Source organism: Typopeltis vanoorti, chromosome 15 (genome assembly GCF_054136105.1).
Source record: "Typopeltis vanoorti isolate ZY-2024b chromosome 15, IOZ_Tvanoo_1.0, whole genome shotgun sequence".
Taxonomy (NCBI): Eukaryota; Metazoa; Arthropoda; class Arachnida; order Uropygi; family Thelyphonidae; genus Typopeltis; species Typopeltis vanoorti.
Window position 1 is genome coordinate 28,655,068 of NC_143563.1, and position 22,563 is coordinate 28,677,630.

The 22,563-nt window shown below is 34.2% G+C and overlaps 1 protein-coding gene across 2 annotated transcripts in view; it reads left to right on the top strand.

The window, feature by feature from the left end:
• Positions 1–22,563, top strand: part of RIOK1 (RIO kinase 1) — a 220,935-nt gene that overhangs the window by 44,644 nt on the left and 153,728 nt on the right. For both annotated transcript variants that reach the window (XM_090404720.1, XM_090404721.1), the window contains exons 3-4: positions 5,904–5,996; positions 19,927–19,976. In XM_090404720.1, coding sequence (XP_090260846.1) covers positions 5,904–5,996; positions 19,927–19,976 — 143 coding nt within the window. The remainder of the gene's footprint in view (positions 1–5,903; positions 5,997–19,926; positions 19,977–22,563) is intronic.

Sequence of the window (22,563 nt, forward strand, 5' to 3'; positions counted from 1 at the left end):
GCATTTAATTAATCTTTTAGGCACTATATCTCTTAGCACAGCTATCATTTAAATTTAACCTTGCTGCCTCTACTTATTCTTTTAGTTACTCCGTGCTATTCTTCAAATTTCTGTGTGTCCCTGAAAGGGCGGTCTTGAATCAAAATCCCAACAAAATTATCGCTAGTCATCCTGTTACTTTGCTATCTTCTGTTGCTTTATTTGTTGTTCTGCAACTTACTAGCTAACTCGCTCCTCGACTAGTAGACCTTAGCGAGCTACTTGACTGATTCGCCGTTATCTCTCTACTTGCTATTATCTCACTCTAATTCCCCGAATGAATTGTTTTCTCTGTTCTTCGCTTATATATCCCTTCTTCCCACCGAAATTATTCTCATGCTCTCTTCTACTAAAATCCTTTCCAGCCCTTCAATACCGATATGCCACGCTCTGTTCTAAACTCGCGCCAGCTATCTTACATACGTCTCCATGACAACTAAAACAAAATATAATAAAACTGAGGCATTGCACAACGTTATACCTCTACATACAGGAACAAATAAGGAATATTTACATTTCAATTAATATGCAGTTAAAATGTTGAATACAAATTCTTATAATATTAACATAGCAATAAATAAAATAAACTTAATAATATTTTAATACAGAGTCTTTTCACTATTATTATGTATCCTTGATTAATTAATTAATTATTAATAGAACTTAAAGGTCATAGTAGCTTGAACATGAGTATTCATTTATAAACAAGTGATTTCCATTAAATAATAATTACAAGTCTGACTTATGTGATGGAAGATCATGTTGGATTCTGAAGCAAATATTATTTACTCAAATCTCTATATATTCAGAATCCAACAATTGGCAGTGGAGAAGCTGCAAAACAACTAAAATGTTTCAACCGCTTAGTCACAGTTTTTAGTGAAGATGGCAAATTAAATTTGGAAATAGATAATAGAATAAGCAAAGCTGGTATGGTGGGGAGCCAGTTAAATAATTTTATATAAAATAGACAGAAATTAGCCAAAACACCAATACTAGCAGTCTAGCAGACAGTGTTCAAACCAGTTTTAACTTATGGAACTGAGAGTTGGGATTAACAATAAAGCACTTGATCAAATATTGGAGACCACAGATATGAGAGTTCTGAGAAAAATTAGAGGCCTGAACAAGACATTAGGAAGGACCTTGACATCAAACCTTTCTTCTCTCATTCTGTTTAGGTGATGTGGTCACCTAAACAGAATAAGAGAAAAAAAGTTAGCAAAACAGGTGTTTGATGCCAAGATAGCAGGGAAAAGAACCAGAAGAAGATCAAAAAGTCTAGGTGGATTGATTCAGTCAGATACCATAGAAGATAGACTAATTTGGAGTAAAATTGTTGATATTTGATACTTGGAGTAAAATTGTTGATAATTGGAGACTATTAATAATGTAAACTTAATCATATAGTGCTGTCATAGTAGCTTGAACACTGCTTGAGAGTACATATCAGGAAATATCAATCATGTAGTACTTTAATGCATTATAGAAGTGTACTATAATGCAAACAAAACCCTAGTTCTCATCTCATCTCATCTTGTTTGCATTATAGTACACTTCTGCAGGAGAATGAATTTAAAACTGATTAAATTAAAGAAGCTAAGAATTATATTCTTGTTTAATCCTTTATCCAAGTGTAAGCAAACTGCGTGAAATATTTTCACAACTAAGCTACTTGTATATGGAGTCTAGTGACTTTAATTGCCTTAATATCCCATAATGCAAAGCATGCATCCTTTATGACAGGACTCCAGAAATCCACTCACCACAGGCAAGTTAACAGAGACAAGTGGCAAATCAATTTTCAGCCTAGTTCTAAATTCATTCCAAATTTTACTTCACATAATTTACTAATTTTCTGATTTTTTAAATATCTTGTTCGCTGTGAAGCATTGTTTGATCCCAGTCGGTTGTCAATGAATTTATTAAAGAATTCTTTTCATATTATTATTATTATTATTATTATATGATTATACAGGCACCTCCATGGAGTCTGAAGACTCATCAAGTTAGATCTAATCTATCCACACAATCTGTCATACCTATCCTTGAACCCATTAACAAAGCACTTACACCTGACTGGCAACCCAGTCCATTCATTCACAACTCTCCAAGTAAAAAATCTAGTTCTCATGCTATTGCATATAGCATATGTACTGTGTATACTGTCTTTAAACTTTATGCAAGATAACTACAAGATAACTCATGGTTTGCAGTCTATAACAGGGCAGAAGTACGATTTATCTCGTAATATATTTTTTGTTTTGGACATTAGTATACTTGTTGCATACTACCTGCTATGGACTAGAATCTTCCTATTAATAACATAATCATGCAAGCTCTAAAAACTTTTATTTAAAAAAGATTGTAGTTACAGTGAAAAATGTATCAATGGTAGTCATCTTGTTAAAATGTTCTTAGATGCCTCTTCCTCTCCTGACTAGCCTGTTTGCCTCACATAACAAATTCATTGTAAGCAAATGATGTTAAACATCTGTTTTTTAAGGTAGATAAAGTTTTGGATGGAAAAGGAGAGGGAGTTGAGATGTTGTTTAATGAAATAATGGCACTTTAATTCTTGTTGCAGTATCTTTGAGATCTTTTCTGTGACAGATTATATATAGAGGAATGATACTGCTCCTCTGTATCTGCCATTTGTTTGTTTATGAAGTTTTTTTTAGGATCTCTTTTTTTTAAATTATTATTATAACCATTTTTGATGAAGAAACTAAGGTGTTAAGTTTTTGGCTTCTTTATTCTGCGTTGCTGGAGACATTATATGCCCTGTCATATAGGGCTTTTATACCTATTTTTTGTGATGAGTTGTTCTATCTTTCATGGAGGTATCTTCCCTTCCTGTGTTCATTAGCTTTTTGAAGACTGAATAGTGTTCATTAGCTTTTTGAAGACTGAAAAATAAAGGCATTTGTTGTTTTTCTAATTCTAGAGTGAACTTTCTACAGGGATGAATGTTATTAAGATGATTGACAGAATCCTGTAATTGTTTTGTCAAACTGGACCATTGGATGAAAATCTTCCACATAGTGTAGCCAAAATTTTGGTTTTGACTTTTCTCCCAGGACCAGTTTTCAAGAGAAAATATTCCATGAATAGAACATCCCAAATCTTATTATCTTACAAAATGGTTATAATTAAAAAATTGTAAAGAACATTCTGAAAGAGAACTTTCTAAATATACTGATGGACAGAAAATATAGCAGTATCACTTACTTACATACAAATCTGCTACAGACAAAATCTCAAACATATTTTTGATAACAAAGAATTAAAGTGGCATTCTCCCTGTTAAACAAGATATCAAGTATCCTTCCAAAACCTCTCCGTTATCACTCGAAACTAGGCATATGCAAGATCAGTTCTCCATCCACAGAAATCTCTGAAGTAGTTGCAAACCATTGCAGATATGATAGAAAGATTACCGTATAATCATCTAATAATAGTATCAATTGCAATGGTATCTATTGTCTAGAATACTTACTAAACTGCTAGCATTTAGTGATAGAGTAATGATGAAAGATGATTCCTGCCTAAGAAGAACAATGTGATTCAGAAACAACTTCTTAATGGTTGTGTAACATCTCAGATGTACCCATAAAAGATATCTGATTGTCATTACCTCATGATAGTCTATTGCATTGGTAATAGTCCTTTGCTAAGAAACTGTGATTATTTCCAAGCCAATGTTAAGACTTGTTTAAAGAGTACGATTGTGAATTGCATGATATTCTTAGAATTCCCATGATTGTAAATCGTACAGCATGCCTACACAACAGGGATTTAACAGGTTTATTTGCTTAGTTAGAAAGTAAATTATGTTTGACAAGAAAATTTATTATTTTTTTTGTCTTTTATTTGAAACATAAGCAGGCAAATTTGCATCAGATTGCTTAGCATGTGGAGTCAATTGCCTCTATACACACCTCACACAGCACTGATGTGCTATATGTTCTTGTACCTCTCGTGTGGGATAAATATAAGTAACCTAACCAGGAAGATACTTCATGTACAAACATTATTTGCTTACACCTGAATAAAAGATTAAAATGAAAACAATTTCTCATCAAGGATAATTTATTAACAACAGTGGATATTCACTCACTTCAACTTGCTACTCATTTTTTTAAATGAATTCCACTCCATAATCATGAATATATATGGGGGGGGGGACTTAAAAGGTTTGATAAACACCTAGAACAAAAATGAGATTAAAGCAACTGATATAACCACAAGAAAGACCATATCTTAAAACCCTTTAATCCCCATGTTTCATCAAATTATAATAATTTGTTCGTTTTCTTTTAGGATACATAAGAAGACATGTTAGAGGTTTTGAAGAAATTCGAAGACACAGTGGTGCAGTATATCATCAAGTTTTTTGTGCTGAAAGAAAAGTCCACAGCTGAGATTCACCAAACTTTGTTTGAGACTTTAGGGGACTGTGTCCCCAGCATATCCAACAGTTGCCAGATGGGTGACCAAGTTTAAAACTGGGCATCCTGAGACAACAGATCCCACCCCCAGGTCAGGAAGACCTTCCACAGCAATCACACCTGAAAAAGTCGATGCAGTGATCCTTGATGATAGAAGAATACCAGCAAAAAACATTGCAAAGACTCTGGAGATATCAGGGAATAAGTTGGGGGTCATTATCCACCAACATCTGGACATGCAGAAGCTCTCAGTGAAGTGGGTCCCCAAATGTTTGAATGCCAACCAAAAGAAAGAAAGAATGCATGCTGTCATCTCAAGGGATTTTGGGTCATTTTGAGAAATTAGGTGAAAATTTTTTGGCTCATATTGTGATTGTTGATGAAACATGGCTTCATCACTATGACCCAGAGACCAAACAGCAGTCAGTGGAGTGGAGACACAAAAGTTCTCCACAGCCAAAAAAGTTCTGAACCCAAAAGTCAGCAGGGAGGTTTTTGCCATTGCCTTTTGGGACATGGATGGTGTAATCCTTACCAAATACCTCAAAAAAGGTGAAACTGTTACAGTAGCAGTTTATTCAACAGCTCTGAAGGAATTGAAGGAAGTACTGAAGGAAATATGCCATGGGAAACTGAGCAGAGCTATTTTGCTTTTGAAGCATCTGCTCACACTGCTTATAAAACCTAAAAGACAATACACAACTTGAGCTTTCAATATCTGTCTCACCCACCTTATTCACCAGACCTGGCCCCATCTGGCTATTTCCTTTCCTCACATTTAAAGAATACTTGAAAGGAACAAAATTTACCACAGACGATGAGGTCATATCTGCAGCTGAGGACTGGTTTGTGCAAAAAGGGAAAGACTTTTTTCACCGAGAGTGATGCAGCAGTATTGTAACAAGTGTATAACACTTCATGTTGAATATGTAGAATAATGTGTTACATGGTTCTACCTCAATTCCATAGTGATATCACAACTTTTCAGCACACCCTTGTAGTATATTAATATGATGGATGGACTAGTGCTTAGATAATCTGGAAATCCACTCAGTTAACGAGGCTAGCAGTATGATGACAGAAGAGCATTTTGATTCAGAGTCATAGCAAAAATTCCAGAGTCATATGAGGTCTAATCCAACACAAAAAAAATTTTTTTAGTTGTATCAGTTTGTCCTTTTGTATGTAAATTGATTATATTCTTCCTTCACTATTTCATTTAGTGGTTTTGGTTGAGTACTTCTGGTATTTTCTCTATCAAGAAATGCTGTACCACTGAATAAAATAATTTGGATTATTTTCTGATATTTGTAAACTCTAAGTATCATAGTGAAAGTAATTTTATTTATTGTTTTTATTTTTTAAATGGAGATATTAGAAATTTGAAACTTTTTCTAAATGAAATTATTCTAGTGGAGGATACATCTATTCAGGAAGATGTTGAAAGTGATGATAATAGTCTTGATGGCACAGATTCTGTTGATTGGGAAGATCCCATTATTGTAGGTAAGCAGTTGCTACTATAGTGTTCATATGTATCTAGAATACAGTAATTTCTTACTATAAAAACTACTAAATATCCCAACAAGGACTCTCAGTATGTTAAAGGAAATTACTATAGGTTAAACCTATAGCCAGACCAATTTAAATTTTTAATCTTCACTAAAATTGTCTAATTAATTGAAATGTTTTATTTATTTTATAAGTTCACTATTGAGAATGCAATTTAATGTTTTTTATGCTTATGCCTATTTTCATCGTCATCAATTTCCTGATATGTACCCTCAAGGGGTGTTCAGGCTACTATGACAGCAATACATGATTAAGTTTACATTATTATTAACCTCCTATCTCTATTTTCCCTCCAAATCAGTCTATTACTTGTCAGCACTCCAATATTGTCATATTTCATGCTTCTAAGGCACTCCTGACAGAATCAATCCACCAAGACCTTGGTCTTTCTCTAGGTCTCTTTCCTGCCATCTTGGTATCAAGCACACCTGTCTTACTAACCTTTTACTTACCCATTCCGTTGAAGTGACCATACCACCGTAGATTAGCTCTGCTTACACACACTATTGAATGTTTACAATGTCAAGTTCCTTTCTAATTTCTTCATTTTTAATATGATTCTTTCATTGATACCATCTGTTCATTCTTCTAATTTTTCTCAGAAACCTTCGTATCTGTGGTCTCTAGTCTGTGATTGAGTGCTTTATTTATAATCCAACTCTCAGATCCATAACTTAAAACTGGTTTCAATACTGTCTTGTATACTGCTAGCTTGGTGTTTTGGCTAATTTCTCTTTTATTCCATATAAATATATTCAGCTAGCAACCCACCATACTAGCTTTGCTTATTCTGTTGTCTATTTTCAGATTTAATCTGCCATCTTCACTAAAAACCTGTGCCTAAATAGCCGAAATATTTTACTCGTTCTGTAGGATCTCCATTCAGAATGCAGCCGATGTTTTCTGTGTTCCTGCCTACTTTCACAGTTGGTCTTTTTATTGCTGATTTTCATGCCAAATTTATTATACAGCTATTATTCGATTTAGTTACAGAATCCTGAAAGACTTGAACTAGATTTGTTTAGGAGTACAACATCATCTGCATAAATCAAAGAGCTAAGTTTGACATCTCCAATTCTAATATTAAGCCTAATGCCACTTTTTTTCATAATATGATTCATATAGAATGAATAAGAGTGGAGATAATATGCATCCTTGTCTTATCCCTGATTTTCCATCAAACCATCTTCCTGTATTTACTTCAATTCTAGCTGCTGACTTTGCTTAAATATAGACTATGTATAATATTCCATTTATCCCATATAATTGCAGTGTTTTGAAAAGCTTTTCTCTGGGCACCTTGTCATATGTCTTTTTTTCTACAAATCTTAAGTACAGATCCTTGACATATCCCATGATTTTTCAACTATTTGTCATAAAGTGAAAATCTGATCTTGACAACCTCTATTTGGTCTGAATCCAGGTTGTTCTCCAAGTTTCTCCTCCACAATCTTTCTCAACCTCTTTTCAAGTATGCCTCTCATAAATCGTACCTGGAATACCAAGTAGAGAAATTCCTCTGTAATTCTCACATTCAGTTTTATTCCCTTTTTTTTATAGATGGGAACTATTACGGATGTACTCCAGTCATCTGGAATTCAACCGTCTTACCAGGCTGTCTGAATTATGCAGTGTAGCCCTGTAAAACTTTTATACCTCCAAACTTCAACATTTCTGTTTGAACACACACTATGTGTGGTGGTGGATGGTTCCTTATCCTCTCACCAACCCTCTTCCTGCTATATATCAATAACCTACTTCAGCTGACCTCCAACCTAATACACAGTTTTGCAGATGACAGCACATTGCACTCCTTCCTTTCATTTGATAAACCTTAATCTACACAACTCACCTCAACCTACAGGACATCAATCATCACCACCTTCAATTCTGATCTCCAAGCCATCCTCAAATGGGGTTCAGATCACCTAGACAATTTCAATGCTGATAAAACCAGTACTTCGTTATTTCTCATAAAAAAGAACCATTTTCTCTCAGTATTATTTTTGACAACATCCAAATTTCCAGACAAGATGAGATTTCTCTTCTTGGAATTACCCTGACATCAAGCCTCTCCTGGCATAACCACATCACATTGCATCCTCAGCTTCTAAAAAACTAGGATTTCTCTTTTGCTCAAGACATTACTTCTTCCCTGAACAGCTGTTAATCTTATACAAATCACAAATCTGCCCTGCTGTTGAATACTGCTCTCACATATGGGGTGGAGTCCCCAAAAGCTCCCTCAAAATGCTTGACTCAATACAGAGGAGAGCAATTAGACTTATTAATGACCCACCTCTTACCAACTCACTCCCCCCACTTTTGCACAGATGATTGGTCATCTGTATTCTACAAATATTTCCATGGAAAATGTTCATCTGAAATAGCATCAATAATTCCCCCACTTAGTACTAAGCTTGTTGGAACATGTGCCGCTACTGCTCAACATCCCTTCACAAGGCACCTCGAAACCCACAAAACAAGTTTCTTTTCCTCCTCCTTCATCCTGCAACTGTTGTACTGTGGAACAGTCTTCCCCTTGTTGTGTTCCCCAAGGAATACAATATACAGTCATTGAAATCAAATGTGAACAAGTACCTTCTTTCCCAACCCACTACCCATACATGGTACTAATGTAATATTGGTTGATCAGCTAACCTCTCATGTATGGGCTCAACATAAAAAAAATTCTGGTCAAATATTACATATTCGAGCTACTTTTCTGCATTTCAAGATTTTTATGGTTTTTTTTTTACTTCATATTGATATGTACTTTGCATTCCTCTTGAAAATGTTATAGTATGGTTCTCTCACTGCTTGTTTCATTTATAAAATTACTTTCAAAGTAATTTTTTTTTTCAGCCTATATATTCCCCACTGTTGGGTAAAGGCCTCTCCCATTGTGGAAGGATTGGTTGACTTCTCCCATAATGACCCATTCCATCTTGGAAGACTGTTTATACACTTGTATAAACATCTTTGATTCTTTCTGTAATACTCTTTCCTCTAAATGATATATTTAGTTTAATCCTTAATCCAAATGTAAGCAAACAAAGTTTGCACCTGAAGTATCTTCAGGACTGGGGCAACTCATGGTAAAGGTGGTATAAGTTCTCATCACTTGTCTTAGTATCTCCTATAATGCAAAGCACATCTTGCAGACATGTATAATGCTATGCACTGAAACACAGTATCTAACTGAAAACTCTTGTCCAATTTTTCAATGACATGAAACAAGTTTTTGTTTTATTGCATTTGAAATTCTCGATGTCATTATGACAGATCACAAAGATTAGCTTAAAATAAATTTCTACCATGAATTGAAACATGCCATATAATTACGGTGACCATACGTCCTTTATTTAAGAGGACAGTCCTTTATTTCACTGCTCTATCCTTTAGATTTTTTTTTTCTAAAATGGCCATTTTGTCCTTTATTTTGTGAATTGAAATAGTAAATTGAATATTAATGCCAACATATTTAAAGATGCAATTCATAAATTTTACCAAACTTGCATTGATTATTTAAATAACTGGGACAGCTGTTTCGTGGAAATGGAAGTATTTGAATGGGTCCTACTATGAGAAATCCCTCTGCAGGCGAAGATCGAGGAAAGTGTTTCGAAATGATGGCAAACTATTTGATGAAGTTTCGTGTATTAAAAGTTATGTCACCAGTGAAAAGATTGAAGAATGCCGACAAAATGATGTAGTAAGGTTGAATATTTTAAATATTTCGCAGATAAACATGTATCTTATAAAAATCGTTGAATTTTGCTTATGTCTCCTTGGATCTAATGTCCCCAATGAACGAATATTTTCTTTAGCGAACAATATGTGGACCAGTGGAAAAAAAAAAACAATTAAAAATCGAAACATTGAAAGCATGTATTTATACCAAATGGAACCTTGACATGAATTTAATACAGTTTTATGAATTTTTAAAACACAAACCTGATTTATTAAAAAAAGTTCATTCTTGTGTAAAGTGTCAAAATTAAATTTTTTAAAGTAATAATATGATTGTTTAAAATGCTATGTGTATGCTTATATTTTACAATAAACGTTATAAACCTTTTTAATTTTAGTGAAACAAAACTAATTTTGTTTCACTAAATTTGAAACAAATTTAGTGATTTGTCCTTTGTTTTCTCCAAAAAAATATGGTTACTGTTCATATAATGCGTGTGTGACTTCGCCTGCCAGCTCAACCCAAACAAGCAGGAATAAAATTCAACTAAGGGTTGAAACTGTGTGCGAGTTGAGCCCGCTAGTGATGAGAAGTTCCGTCGGAACGATAAACGTCACCCTCCGTGAATGTGTTAAAACTAGGAAATATATAGTGAATGTTGTTATGACAGTTTCAGATGTTATGGAATTCGGTTGAAGAGAATTAGCATTTCAACTCAACACTTGTTGGTTGCCTATGTCTTTGGGTCGCGTGATCTTTGGTTAATACTGCACCAATCATATGCACGTCTTCATAGCTGCTCTCTCGTGTAAAAAAAAATTTAACTCGTACGTATTGTAATAATTAAAAAAAAAAGTTGAATAATTTATAAGCGTATGAAAGGATATCACCTGTAAATTGTTGACGTGCCAGCAAAATTTTCGGATGTGGCACGTGTGCCATAGGTTCGCCATCTGTGGATTAGGGTATTGGCCATGTCTAACCTAATATTATTGGCTATTGCTGGAGGCAGGTCATATATCCCATGTTCAATGGAAGCCATTATTTTGGTTTTTGGAACTTCTTTAGGAGTAATGGCAAAATTGTGTCCACGACTTAATGCACTTGTGGCTTCTTTGGTTAAGGTTACCGATGATAAGTTCACAACGATGACATCTTGATGTAATTGTGACCGCTGCGTGGCACTATGTTGCTGGAGGATTTCAAATTTCTGGCGCTGGTTTTTAACTTTAGCGAATTCTTTGTTGGCTGTAGAGTCGGATATTTTATCCAGGATATCCCATAGCTCAGGGTTCAAAATGTCAAAAACACTATTTGGACTACTGTTTTTTACTTAGATGGTGCCTCATTAGGACTTTAGTCTTGTGTTGCATGCTGCAATTACTTATGCTAGCCCCACTGTTACACTGGATTGTAGTTGTCTCGCATTTGTAACAAACTTTGTTTGTGTGCTCTGAAGATGCTGGACATAATACCAGCAAAATATTAGCTTTTAAGCTAATATTTCACTTGTATTATAGTTATAGAAAATATAGTTATTTTCTTAACAGTCTGTGTTCGCATCAATACTGTTTAAATCCAATTCGACATTAGTAGTGATCCCTTTGTGAGATTTAGAGTGATCTTGTTTCGCATATACCTAGCACACAAAATAAGTTAAAACTTTAAGAAATAGATAGTGAAATGGAAGTTTCAGATATTTTGAAACTCAGTTGAATAGAATCAGCATTTCAACTCAACAGTCGTCAGCTTGCCCATGTTGTTGAATCGCGATCATTTGTTAATACCACACCAATCATATGCAAGACCAGTAGTAGCGATAGAAAATAGTAGTTTCTTGGTAAGTCATGGCCATTTTCAGTTTTTTTTTTAATCATGGTGATCTTATGATTCCTAAATGATAAAAGGACAAACAATAATGAAACTGTTTTAATTTAATTGCAGAAGCATTGTCACTAAAGATTCAAATGTGTCATGTGATGAAGGTGAGCAGCCAGTCGCCTAAATAACATTGATAATTAAAATTTAAATGCATTCATTTTATAAATAATGTGAGCAATTATAATGAATACTGAGAATTTAATTATAAACATCAGATTAATTTTTTTACTGAAAAACTTTCCGAAAATCCCCGCATATATCTCGCATTACGATTTTTTAACTTCAATTTTGGGGAAAAAAGAGTGAGTTATATTCGAGTAAACATGGTATGTGTTTTTGCAAGATGGGATACTAAGGCAATTGATGTGAAGTCATTAGCCTCTATATACTAGAAGCCCATTTGTGAAGTTACTTCATGCTCAAACTTTTGTGCTTACACTTGGAAAAAGGATGAAACCAAGAATATAATTTCTTGGCATCTTTAATTAATGGTATGACTGAAGTAAACAATCCAGACTAACCTGGCAAAAAAAAAAGTAATTAACTAAGGTCTTAGTCTCATTGTTTTTTTTAAAGATATTCATTAGATGCTGAATTTTGGTGATGGGTCTCATAATTGCATTTCTTGCTGGGACTTGAGCTCACAGAGTGAGCTTAAATATAATATATATCATAAAGTTGGAGTATTATCATCCTGCAGTCATAGTCATATGTTATAATGTTTTGTATGGATCCCATCTGTGAAAAGTTGCAAAATTCTAACCTAGAACCCAAGCCATTTTAATCCTTCAATAAGCAGGGTAATGATCTCTCCCCAGTAATTGAAACCCATAGCTTGTTTGGTTGGAGAGCAGATATATTATCTGCTTGGCTTCCCAAGCTGGCAGTGAGGATGGTGACAAGACAATGGGTGTAAAATTTTCACTATACTGTTAACAACTAAGTTATAGAAATCCTTGAAACTAATGTAACTTCTAATGTAACTTATAGTTGTTGGATATGTGTGTGTGCTGATCTTTGAAATTAAGCCTATTTCTGTTTAGGTTAGGCTGGTAGCTGATGGCTTCACAAGCTTCTTTAAATTATCATCATCATAATCATCAAATTCCTGCCATGTACCCTCAAGGGGTGTACAGGATATGACAGTATTACATGAAAAAATTACATCATTACTAACTTCCTATCTTTAATTTTCCTCCAAATCAGTCTGTTACTTGTCAAGACTCCAACATTATCAGATCTTATATTTCTATCATCTAAGGCACTTTGTACCGTATCAATCCACTTATATCTTGGTCTTCCTCTGGGTCGTTTTCCTGCCAACCTGGCAGAGAACACTTGTTTTGCTAATCTTTCCTCTCCCATTCTATTTAAGTGACTATACCACCTGAGATTAGCTCTGCTAATGCATTCCTGGATGCTGACAATGACAAGTTCTTTATCCTCATTTTTAATATGATATTGCCATTGATGCCATCTGTTCACACCTCTAATCTTTCTCAGGACTCTCATATCTGCGGTCTCTAGTCTTTGGTCAAGTGTTTTACTTCTGACCCAGCTCTCAGATCCATAAGTTAAAACTGGTTTGAACACTGTCTTGTATACAGCTAATTTAGTATTCCGACTAATTTCTCTCTTATTCCATATGAATTTATTCAATTGACTTCCAACCATACCAGCTTTGTTGATTCTGTTGTCTATTTCTATATTTAATTTACCATCTTCAGTAAAAAGCGTGCCTAAGTAACTGAAATGATTTACTTGTTCCACAGGTTCTCCATTCACAACACAGTTGACATTTTCAATGATTCTGCCTATTTTCATTGTCTTTGTCTTTTTTAATGCTGACCTTCATACCATATCTATTGCAACAGCTATTCAATTTAGTCAGAGAATCTTGCAGACTTGTAGCGGATTTATTTAGAAGTATAACATCATCCGCATAAAGCAAAGAGCTGACATAAGCATCTCCAGTTTTGATATCAGGTTTAATACCACTTTCCTTCATAATGTGATCCATATAGATAATGAATAACAGAGGGGATAATGTACATCCTTGTCTCACACCAGATTTAACATTAAACCATCTTCCTGTACTTCCTTCAATTCTAACTGCTGACTTACAACTCAAATAAAGACTAAGTATTGCTTGATATAATGTCCCACCATTGACACCATATAACTGCAGCATATTGAATAGCTTCTCTCTTGGCACCTTGTCATATGCCTTTTCCAAATCGACAAAACTTAAATACAGATCTTTGTTATATTCCCATGCTTTCTTGACTATTTATCGTAAAGTGAAGATCTGATCCTCACAGCCTCTATTTGGCCTGAATCCAGCTTGTTCTTCACCAAGCTTTTCTTCCACAATTCTTCTCATCTGTTTCTCAAGTATACTTGCATATATCTTGCCAGGAACACTCAGTAGGGAAATACCTCTGTAATTCTCACATTCAGTTTTATTTCCCTTTTTATATATGGGTACTATGAGAGCTCTACTCCAATCATCGGGAATTCGTCCCTCTGTCCAGGCTTTCTGAACTATGCAGTGCAGCCACTGTAAGACTTTTATACCCACCATACTTCAGCATTTCTGGTCGAATATCATCTACTCCTGCTGCCTTTCCACATTTCAAGCCCTTGATGGCTTTTTCTACTTCAAGTATGGATATGTATTCCTGAATGCATGCCTGGTCAGTTTTTTTTATCACTGTGTTGTCATCACTGCTTGTTTCATTTAGCAGTTTTTCAAAGTAATTACTCCATACTTCAAGGATATCTTTTTCTCCTGTTTTCATGTCATCTCTAACTCCTTTTACAGCATTCTTTCCTCCATTCCTAAGTTTCTTCAACAACCTCCAGAATATTTTGCAACCTTCTTGATATTTATTTTCTATATTCTTGCCAAAGTCTTCCCATGACTTTTGTTTAGCTCGTTTTACACACTGTTTAGATTTCTTACATTTGTCTCTGTATTCTGTAAGAGTAAAAGCTGATTTATTTGCCAGGAACTTTTGATATGCTTTCTTCTTTTCCTTCACTGCCTCTTTAACTTCCTGTGTCCACCAGGGAGTTCTGATTTTTTTATCCTTGCACACAACCTCACCACATGCCTCTCTGGCAGAATCAATCAATGTTTTCTTCAGAGTTTGCCACTGAATCTCCAAGGTTTGATTCCTGTTCTCAAACTCTTTCATTTTCTTTTCAATAATCTTTGTGTATTTTAGTCTACAGTTCACATCTGAGAGCTGCTCAACTTTTATTCGCTTTAAAACTTTCTTACATGTTATTCTTTTCAATATGAAATTCAATTTTATCCTGCTCAAGACTAAATAGTGATCACTTCCAATTTCAAATCCTCCGTACACTCTGGTGTCCTGCACCAGGGAGAAAACATCACTATCAACAGTTTTTTTTATCACTGTGTTGTCATCACTGCTTGTTTCATTTAGCAGTTTTTCAAAGTAATTACTCCATACTTCAAGGATATCTTTTTCTCCTGTTTTCATGTCATCTCTAACTCCTTTTACAGCATTCTTTCCTCCATTCCTAAGTTTCTTCAACAACCTCCAGAATATTTTGCAACCTTCTTGATATTTATTTTCTATATTCTTGCCAAAGTCTTCCCATGACTTTTGTTTAGCTCGTTTTACACACTGTTTAGATTTCTTACATTTGTCTCTGTATTCTGTAAGAGTAAAAGCTGATTTATTTGCCAGGAACTTTTGATATGCTTTCTTCTTTTCCTTCACTGCCTCTTTAACTTCCTGTGTCCACCAGGGAGTTCTGATTTTTTTATCCTTGCACACAACCTCACCACATGCCTCTCTGGCAGAATCAATCAATGTTTTCTTCAGAGTTTGCCACTGAATCTCCAAGGTTTGATTCCTGTTCTCAAACTCTTTCATTTTCTTTTCAATAATCTTTGTGTATTTTAGTCTACAGTTCACATCTGAGAGCTGCTCAACTTTTATTCGCTTTAAAACTTTCTTACATGTTATTCTTTTCAATATGAAATTCAATTTTATCCTGCTCAAGACTAAATAGTGATCACTTCCAATTTCAAATCCTCCGTACACTCTGGTGTCCTGCACCAGGGAGAAAACATCACTATCAACAATAGCATAGTCAATGAGACTTTTCTTATTCCTAGCCTCTTCTCTCTCCATGTGAATTTGTGTACATTTTTATGTTGGACATGGTGTTAGTAATAACCAGTCCATGTTCTGAGCAGAAATCCAAGAGATATTTGCCATTATTTATTAGCTTTGCTCTTTTCTCCAAATTTTCCCAAAATATTTTTGTATGTCTCACAATCATTTCCTACTCTGCTATTTAGATCCCCAAGAAGGACCAACTTTTCCTTTTTCATTGTGTCAGTTGCTTTTTCTAAAGCGTCAAAAAAATCCTCCACTTCTACCTTAGTAGAACCTTCTGTGGGACCATAAACACAAATAAGTCTCATTGTCCAGTTCCCCATTCTCATATTTGCCCACATTACTCTACTTGAGACTGACTGCCATTCAAGAAGATTAGCCTCGTATTTTGTGTTGAATATTATGGCTACTCTTTCTTTTCCTTGATTGTCATTGCCTGAATATAACATTTTGTATTTATTGCTCAGAAAGATCTCACCAGTTTTTGTCTTTTTTGTTTCAGTCACTTCTGTTATATCGATCTAGTACTCATCCAGTTCCTCAGCCTGCTCCATTTCTTTGCCATTCAGGCTTCTTATGTTGATAGTACTGATCTTGAACTCTGGTGATGTTGAGTTGGGGTTTGTTTTCAGATTTGTTCCAGTAGCTGACTTTTCGCTGTTCGCCCTGGTTCCCTGGCGAAAACAACGGGGGCCTTGTTTAACCGGACGATGCCCCAGCCGGCATGAAATTTTGTCATGTTGTACCATCATTTTTTTATTTTGGTTTAACCAATAAGAATACAATTTGGTTGGCTAAATCCCAAATTGCCAGCCCATCCTCGTTCGTTCAATATCAAAGTAGATACCCAACAGGGTGCACCACGAGAAGGTGAGGATTGGACATTAGGTCAGAAGCCCTGGTCAGTTCTCCGCATTCCTTTAAAGGCTATGTGGAGGTCTCCTCTCAGTTATACAGCTTTGACCCTTAAGCACCCCTCTTTAAATTATCTAATTAATGAATTGTGATGAGTACAATATAATAAATCTGGTGTTCTGCCTTTCTAATATTGACTGTGCATTCAGCCTTGCCTATATAAGGTAGATTCACAAGCAGCTGATTTGGTCAATTCTTGGGTGGCAAAGGATCCTTGGATAAGCTAAACATTTATCTTAATTGAATTGATGAGTTGAAATTAGTGGTAATATTCTTTAGTAATAACTGCTTATTTTTACATAAGCTTTTTTTCCCCTATACACTGATTAAGGATTTTTTTAATATTTTTCATTTTCACTCTGACTTTATTTATGATAATTATATATATATATATATATATAGAAAATACTAATAGAAAGATCACGTGAAAGAAATAGGAATATTTACATATGCTTCATAGACTTTCAGAAGACCTTTGACCAGGTAAAACATAATAAAATGTTCAATATATTAGATAAATTAGACATAGAAGATCATGTACTTAAGATTATAAAAATGATTTACACCAAACAGAAAATGCAGCTGTTTAACTCTAAGGCCTCTGTAGTGAAAATAAAAAGGAGTTAGACAAGGTTATATCCTTTCACCAAATCTATTTAATATCTCTAGTGAGACAGTGATGAAAAAGATTGAAAAACAAAAAATAGGAATTAGTATCAGTGGTATAAAATACAACAATCTTAGATATGCTGATGATACCATTCTAATAGCAGAAAACAGAAACAAATTAATCAAATTACTGCAGCTACTAATTGAAGAAGGTAAAGAGTTTGGATTAGATATAAATGCAAAAAAGACCAAATTTATGAAAATCACAAAAAAAAAAAATAGATCTGAGCCAGAAATATTCATAAACAACATGAAAATTGAACATACAACAGAATCCAAATATTTAGGCACCTACTTTACTGCAGATGGGAAGCAAGATAAAGAAATAAAAATAAGAACAGCCATAGCTTTATTTTTCCTTCTGGAAAAATAAAGATCTGCTCAGAAGTTCTGTGGATATCGAGACAAAGAAAATAATGATAAGAACATTACTGTGACCAGTTTTCACATATGGAAGTGAGACCTGGATATTCAAGAAGAGAGTGAGACAGCAGCTCTGAAAATCTCATGGACAGAACGTGACAAATACAAATGCCCTACAGTGAATGAGAACACAGAGATCTTTATTACAGGAAATGATCCAGAGAAAGATGAGATTGGTGGGACATGTACTGAGAGGTTCAGCAGCACAGAGGATACTAACAGTTTGAGAAGGAAAAATTATGGAAAAAGGATCAAGAGGCAAAAAATGAAGGACATGGCTTGAAGTTATAAGATCATGAACAAGATTACATGGCTATGCAGAAACCAAAAGGAAAGCTACCAGCAAAGAGAACTGGAAGAACATGGTGCTGCACCCTCTCACCGAGGAAGCTACATGAAGAAGAAGCTATATAATAAAAAAATATATATATACACATATACAATTGACCCTAATAATAATAAGTTAGCTTATTATTATTTTATAATTGACCCTTGAACAATGCAGGGGTTAGGGGCTCTGACCACCTGCGTTGCTCGAATCTGCGTATAACTTTCGACTCCCCAAAAACTTAATACTAATAGCCTACTGTTGACTGGAAGCCTTACTGATAACATAAACAGTCGATTATCACATATTTTGTGTTATATGTATTATATGCTGTATTCTTATAATAAAGTAAGCTAGAGAAAAGAAAATCTTATTAAGAAAATCATAAGGAAGAGAAAATACATGTACAGTATCTACATTACTATTGTCTTATATGATACAAAACACTGTAGATGTCTAGTGTTAGTAATACATAAAACATCAAAAATGAAAAGATAACGTGAAAAAGAAATTTATATTTATTTACAAGTATAACAATTCATGCATTGATAATGAAGCATAGGATATAGCCTATACACTAATGAATGCATCATTATAAAATTTTTATTTCATGCATTGATAACGAAGCATAGGATGTTCTCTGCCAAGTTGGAAGGAAAACGACCCAGAGGAAGACCAAGATATAAGTGGACTGATACAGTACAAAGTGCCTTAGACGATAGAAATATAAGATCTGGTAATGTTGGAGTCTTGACAAGTAACAGACTGATTTGGAGGAAAATTGTAGATAGGAAGTTAGTAATGATGTCAATTTTTCATATAGTACTATCATATCCTGTACACCCCTTGATGGTACATTCGCAGGAATTTGATGATGATTAATAACAGTTGATTTTATGCAGTGATGATTTAATACTGCATCTTTACGTTTGTTTACATTTCTCTCGACTGTAAATGGCGCCATATATGGTCTGTAAGTGTTTATGTGAATAGATTTGTGTATATTTTATGTTAATTTATGGTAGTAAATGATAAAATAGACTAGTATCTACATATATTTTATGAATTCATGACATACTTAATTTTTTCAATATTTCCAGGCTACACTGTTTGTCTGCAAGTTCTTCAAGTTATCGCAAACCTCAAAAATAATTTCCATTATATATTTATTGAAAAAATCTGCATATAAGTGGACCCATGTTGTTCAAGGGTCAACTTTTTTTTTTTTTTTTAAATATAAAATAATAAACTTGTCCATGTAGTTTACATGTAAAGTCATGCTGCCATTTTACTCAAGGAAATGAAATATATAAGCAAATATTTTTGACAATATAATTATTTATTAATATGCTTAAAGGTAATTGTTTTTTAATAATTTTATGTTTTTATATAAAGTCAAAACAAATGATATTTCCAAAGTTTCAGACATATAAAATGAACCCAAATATATTACATTTACTCTCTTCCAATCTGACCAGTTTAAAGTCCATAGTTATAAATGTGAGTTAAACACCTACTTAGGACAGACAGTTTTGTTCCTGTGTTCTTTGCATTTAAAATATCAAATTTGATTTAGGAATTATCCATAGCATTTAAAACTGCTGCTAAATTAGCTGGCACAGAATTTAAGCAGTTAAATTCTGTCATATAAAATTAATTTGAGATTACTTCCCAAATTGATTTTATATTTTGAATTCTGTATTTTGGATATATATTTGGATATATATTTGGATATATATATATAAAGTGTTAAAGCATTACTTATAATGCATATTTTTTTATTTCTTAAATCAGGATCCAAAAAAGATAGTAGTATACCAAAAGCTGTTCTAACTGATCAGAAGGTAGGTGCATGTATTTATTTATTTATTCAGTAATTATATTGGATGTCCTTTTCTGGGGGGAAGGGGGGTTGCCAACCACCAAAGTTTTTTAAGAAACCTATAATATAATATGTTTATACTGTGAGTGAATTGGTGATTAAATAAACCAGGAACACTACTGTAGAACACATGGTCTTTTTTAATGCCACTTTCGAGTTTCAATAAGTTTGTAGTTGTCTCACATCGCTAAACAAAACCTATACACGAACTAGAACTTTCACATGTGTTCATTTCTCAGTTCAATTTAAGTAAAAAGTAATCTAAATCTGAATGTAAAAATAGCTAAACAAAAGTAAGGGAGACTTCAATAAGAATATAGAAGATAAATAGCATGAAGGTGGCAAAATGTTGTATTGTAAAGTCGATTAAAACATAGAAAGAGAGGAAAGAGTACTGTAAAAGAAATCAAATGATAACAGTGACATAAAAACTAAAGATATTCTGAATATCTTGAACAGTTACTTTGAAATTAGTTGCTTTAAAGGAATATGTATGGTACTAATATTAACTTCAAGTTTATTAACAAGGACATTGGAGAGAGAGAAGAGAGGAGATCAGTTAACAATGTTCAAAAGTCCAAGACACGAATCACGTAGCATGTGCTTGTATCTTGGTCATTGCTGAGTGAACAGGAGAGTACACTATTAGAGTTCAAACTGAAACAATGGTCAGCTTTTGTAATTCAGGTACAAAGTTATATAACTTATTCATTATTTAAAAAAATAAAAAAAATATAAATCTAGGATCTGTTAAACATGATTACTTCCCAAAACTCTGAAACAGGCATGCACATCATCAGAGTAATTAATATTCAAATGATGTCATAAAGTTTCGCAAGTTCCAAGAAACAATCAAATATAAATCTACTGGAGTGAAGAAGCTTAGTTCGATTACACAGAAGTGTCTAGTTTCTTTGGCATGGTATGCAAATAAAAGCTAAACATTGTTTCCCATTGATCTCTTATGGATCTGAGATGAAAATGAAATGGTTGACAGAACAGAGATATGACAGGTTCAAAAAAAAAATTTTTTTTGGGGGGGGGGGGGAAGAGATTGCAACCTGGCAGAATCGCATGAAAAATGAAGAATTAGGAATGAACTTGGTGTTGCTGGCATTCTGGAATGCATGAGCAGAGCTAATCTAAGATAGTCAGTTAAACAATAGGAAGTAAGATCAGCAAAATAGGTTTCATGGCCAGGAAAAATAACTGGAAGAAGACAAATATCTAGGTGGATTGATGTAATAAAAGTGCCTTAGAAGCATAAAATATAAGAACTTGCCAGAATTAGAGTCCTGACAAATAAGAGATTAATCTGGATGAAAATTGCTGATATTAAGTTAGCGATAATATAATCATCATGTAATGGTATCTGGCACATTCCTTGATAGTGCATATCAAGAACATGAGGATGACAGTCTTAACCTATTGTTGATAGGATGTGTGGATGGGAGGTTTCATCATGGATATCTGCAAAACTCTGGTAACAATCTCGAAGGAAAAATGCATTATAGTATATAGGCTTTCTCCAGGCTATTTCTGTTAAAATAATTTTGGTGCTTTTGAAGCTGTAAAAATAAGGAAGAGTTTTCTAATTGAAAAAAAAAAAACAAAAAAAAATTGCTTAGGTGGTAAATGAGCTTCATTGTGTGGTGAAACACCCCTGGTTGGTTTTCTTAGAGCAGAGACTAGCTTCTTTCTCTATCACTCCATAGGAATAAAGCACTAGGAATCCATCAGTTCTTATCACACTTTATAGCAGTAAAGAAATTCTATGTAAGGTCAGCCACTAGATTACATATGGACAACCTGCAGGCCGGATCTCCGGCCCTCTACTTCTTTTGATCTGGCCCTAATCTATTTCAGCGAAGTTTGTCTTATTCATGGTGGGAGAAAACATGGTATGTTCTACTAACTCACATTAAGCTGACGTCATATGACTTGTGCAAAACACACTATGTTTTCTCCAACCAAGGGCTCTTTCTCACTTTGACTAGCGGTGTGTGTGTGTGTGTGAACATGTTACAACGTGTCAGTTCGGTACTTACTTTGGTGTTGTGCTTTGTTCAGTGCCTGCATTGATGTTATATTGTGTTCTGTTCAGTGCCTGCAGTGTAGAAGACAGTTTTGTTTGACAGTTCTGAATATCGCTTATAAATTTGGGACAATGTAAGGGGTTATTGCAAAAAAAATGAAAAGTAGATGCAGAGAATCGTCAATTTCAAGACAACTGGATGGAGGATTATTATTTTATTCTGAATAAAGGTTTGCCTGTATGTTTTCTGTGCAAGAATCTGTATCTGTCAACAAAGAATACAACTTGAAGAGACACTTTACTTTGAGACATGCGGATCATCCAAAAATTGATGGACAACTACGAAAAGATGAAATACAGACGTTGAAGAAGAACTTGGATACCCAGCAGCAAATGTTCAACAAGCAAAGAGCGCAGCACCACAGCATTGTCAAAGCCAGCTTTGTGGTAAGCAAAAAAATGGCTAAGCATCATTCTAAGTCATTTGGTGAAGGAGAATTTATCAAAGAATGTC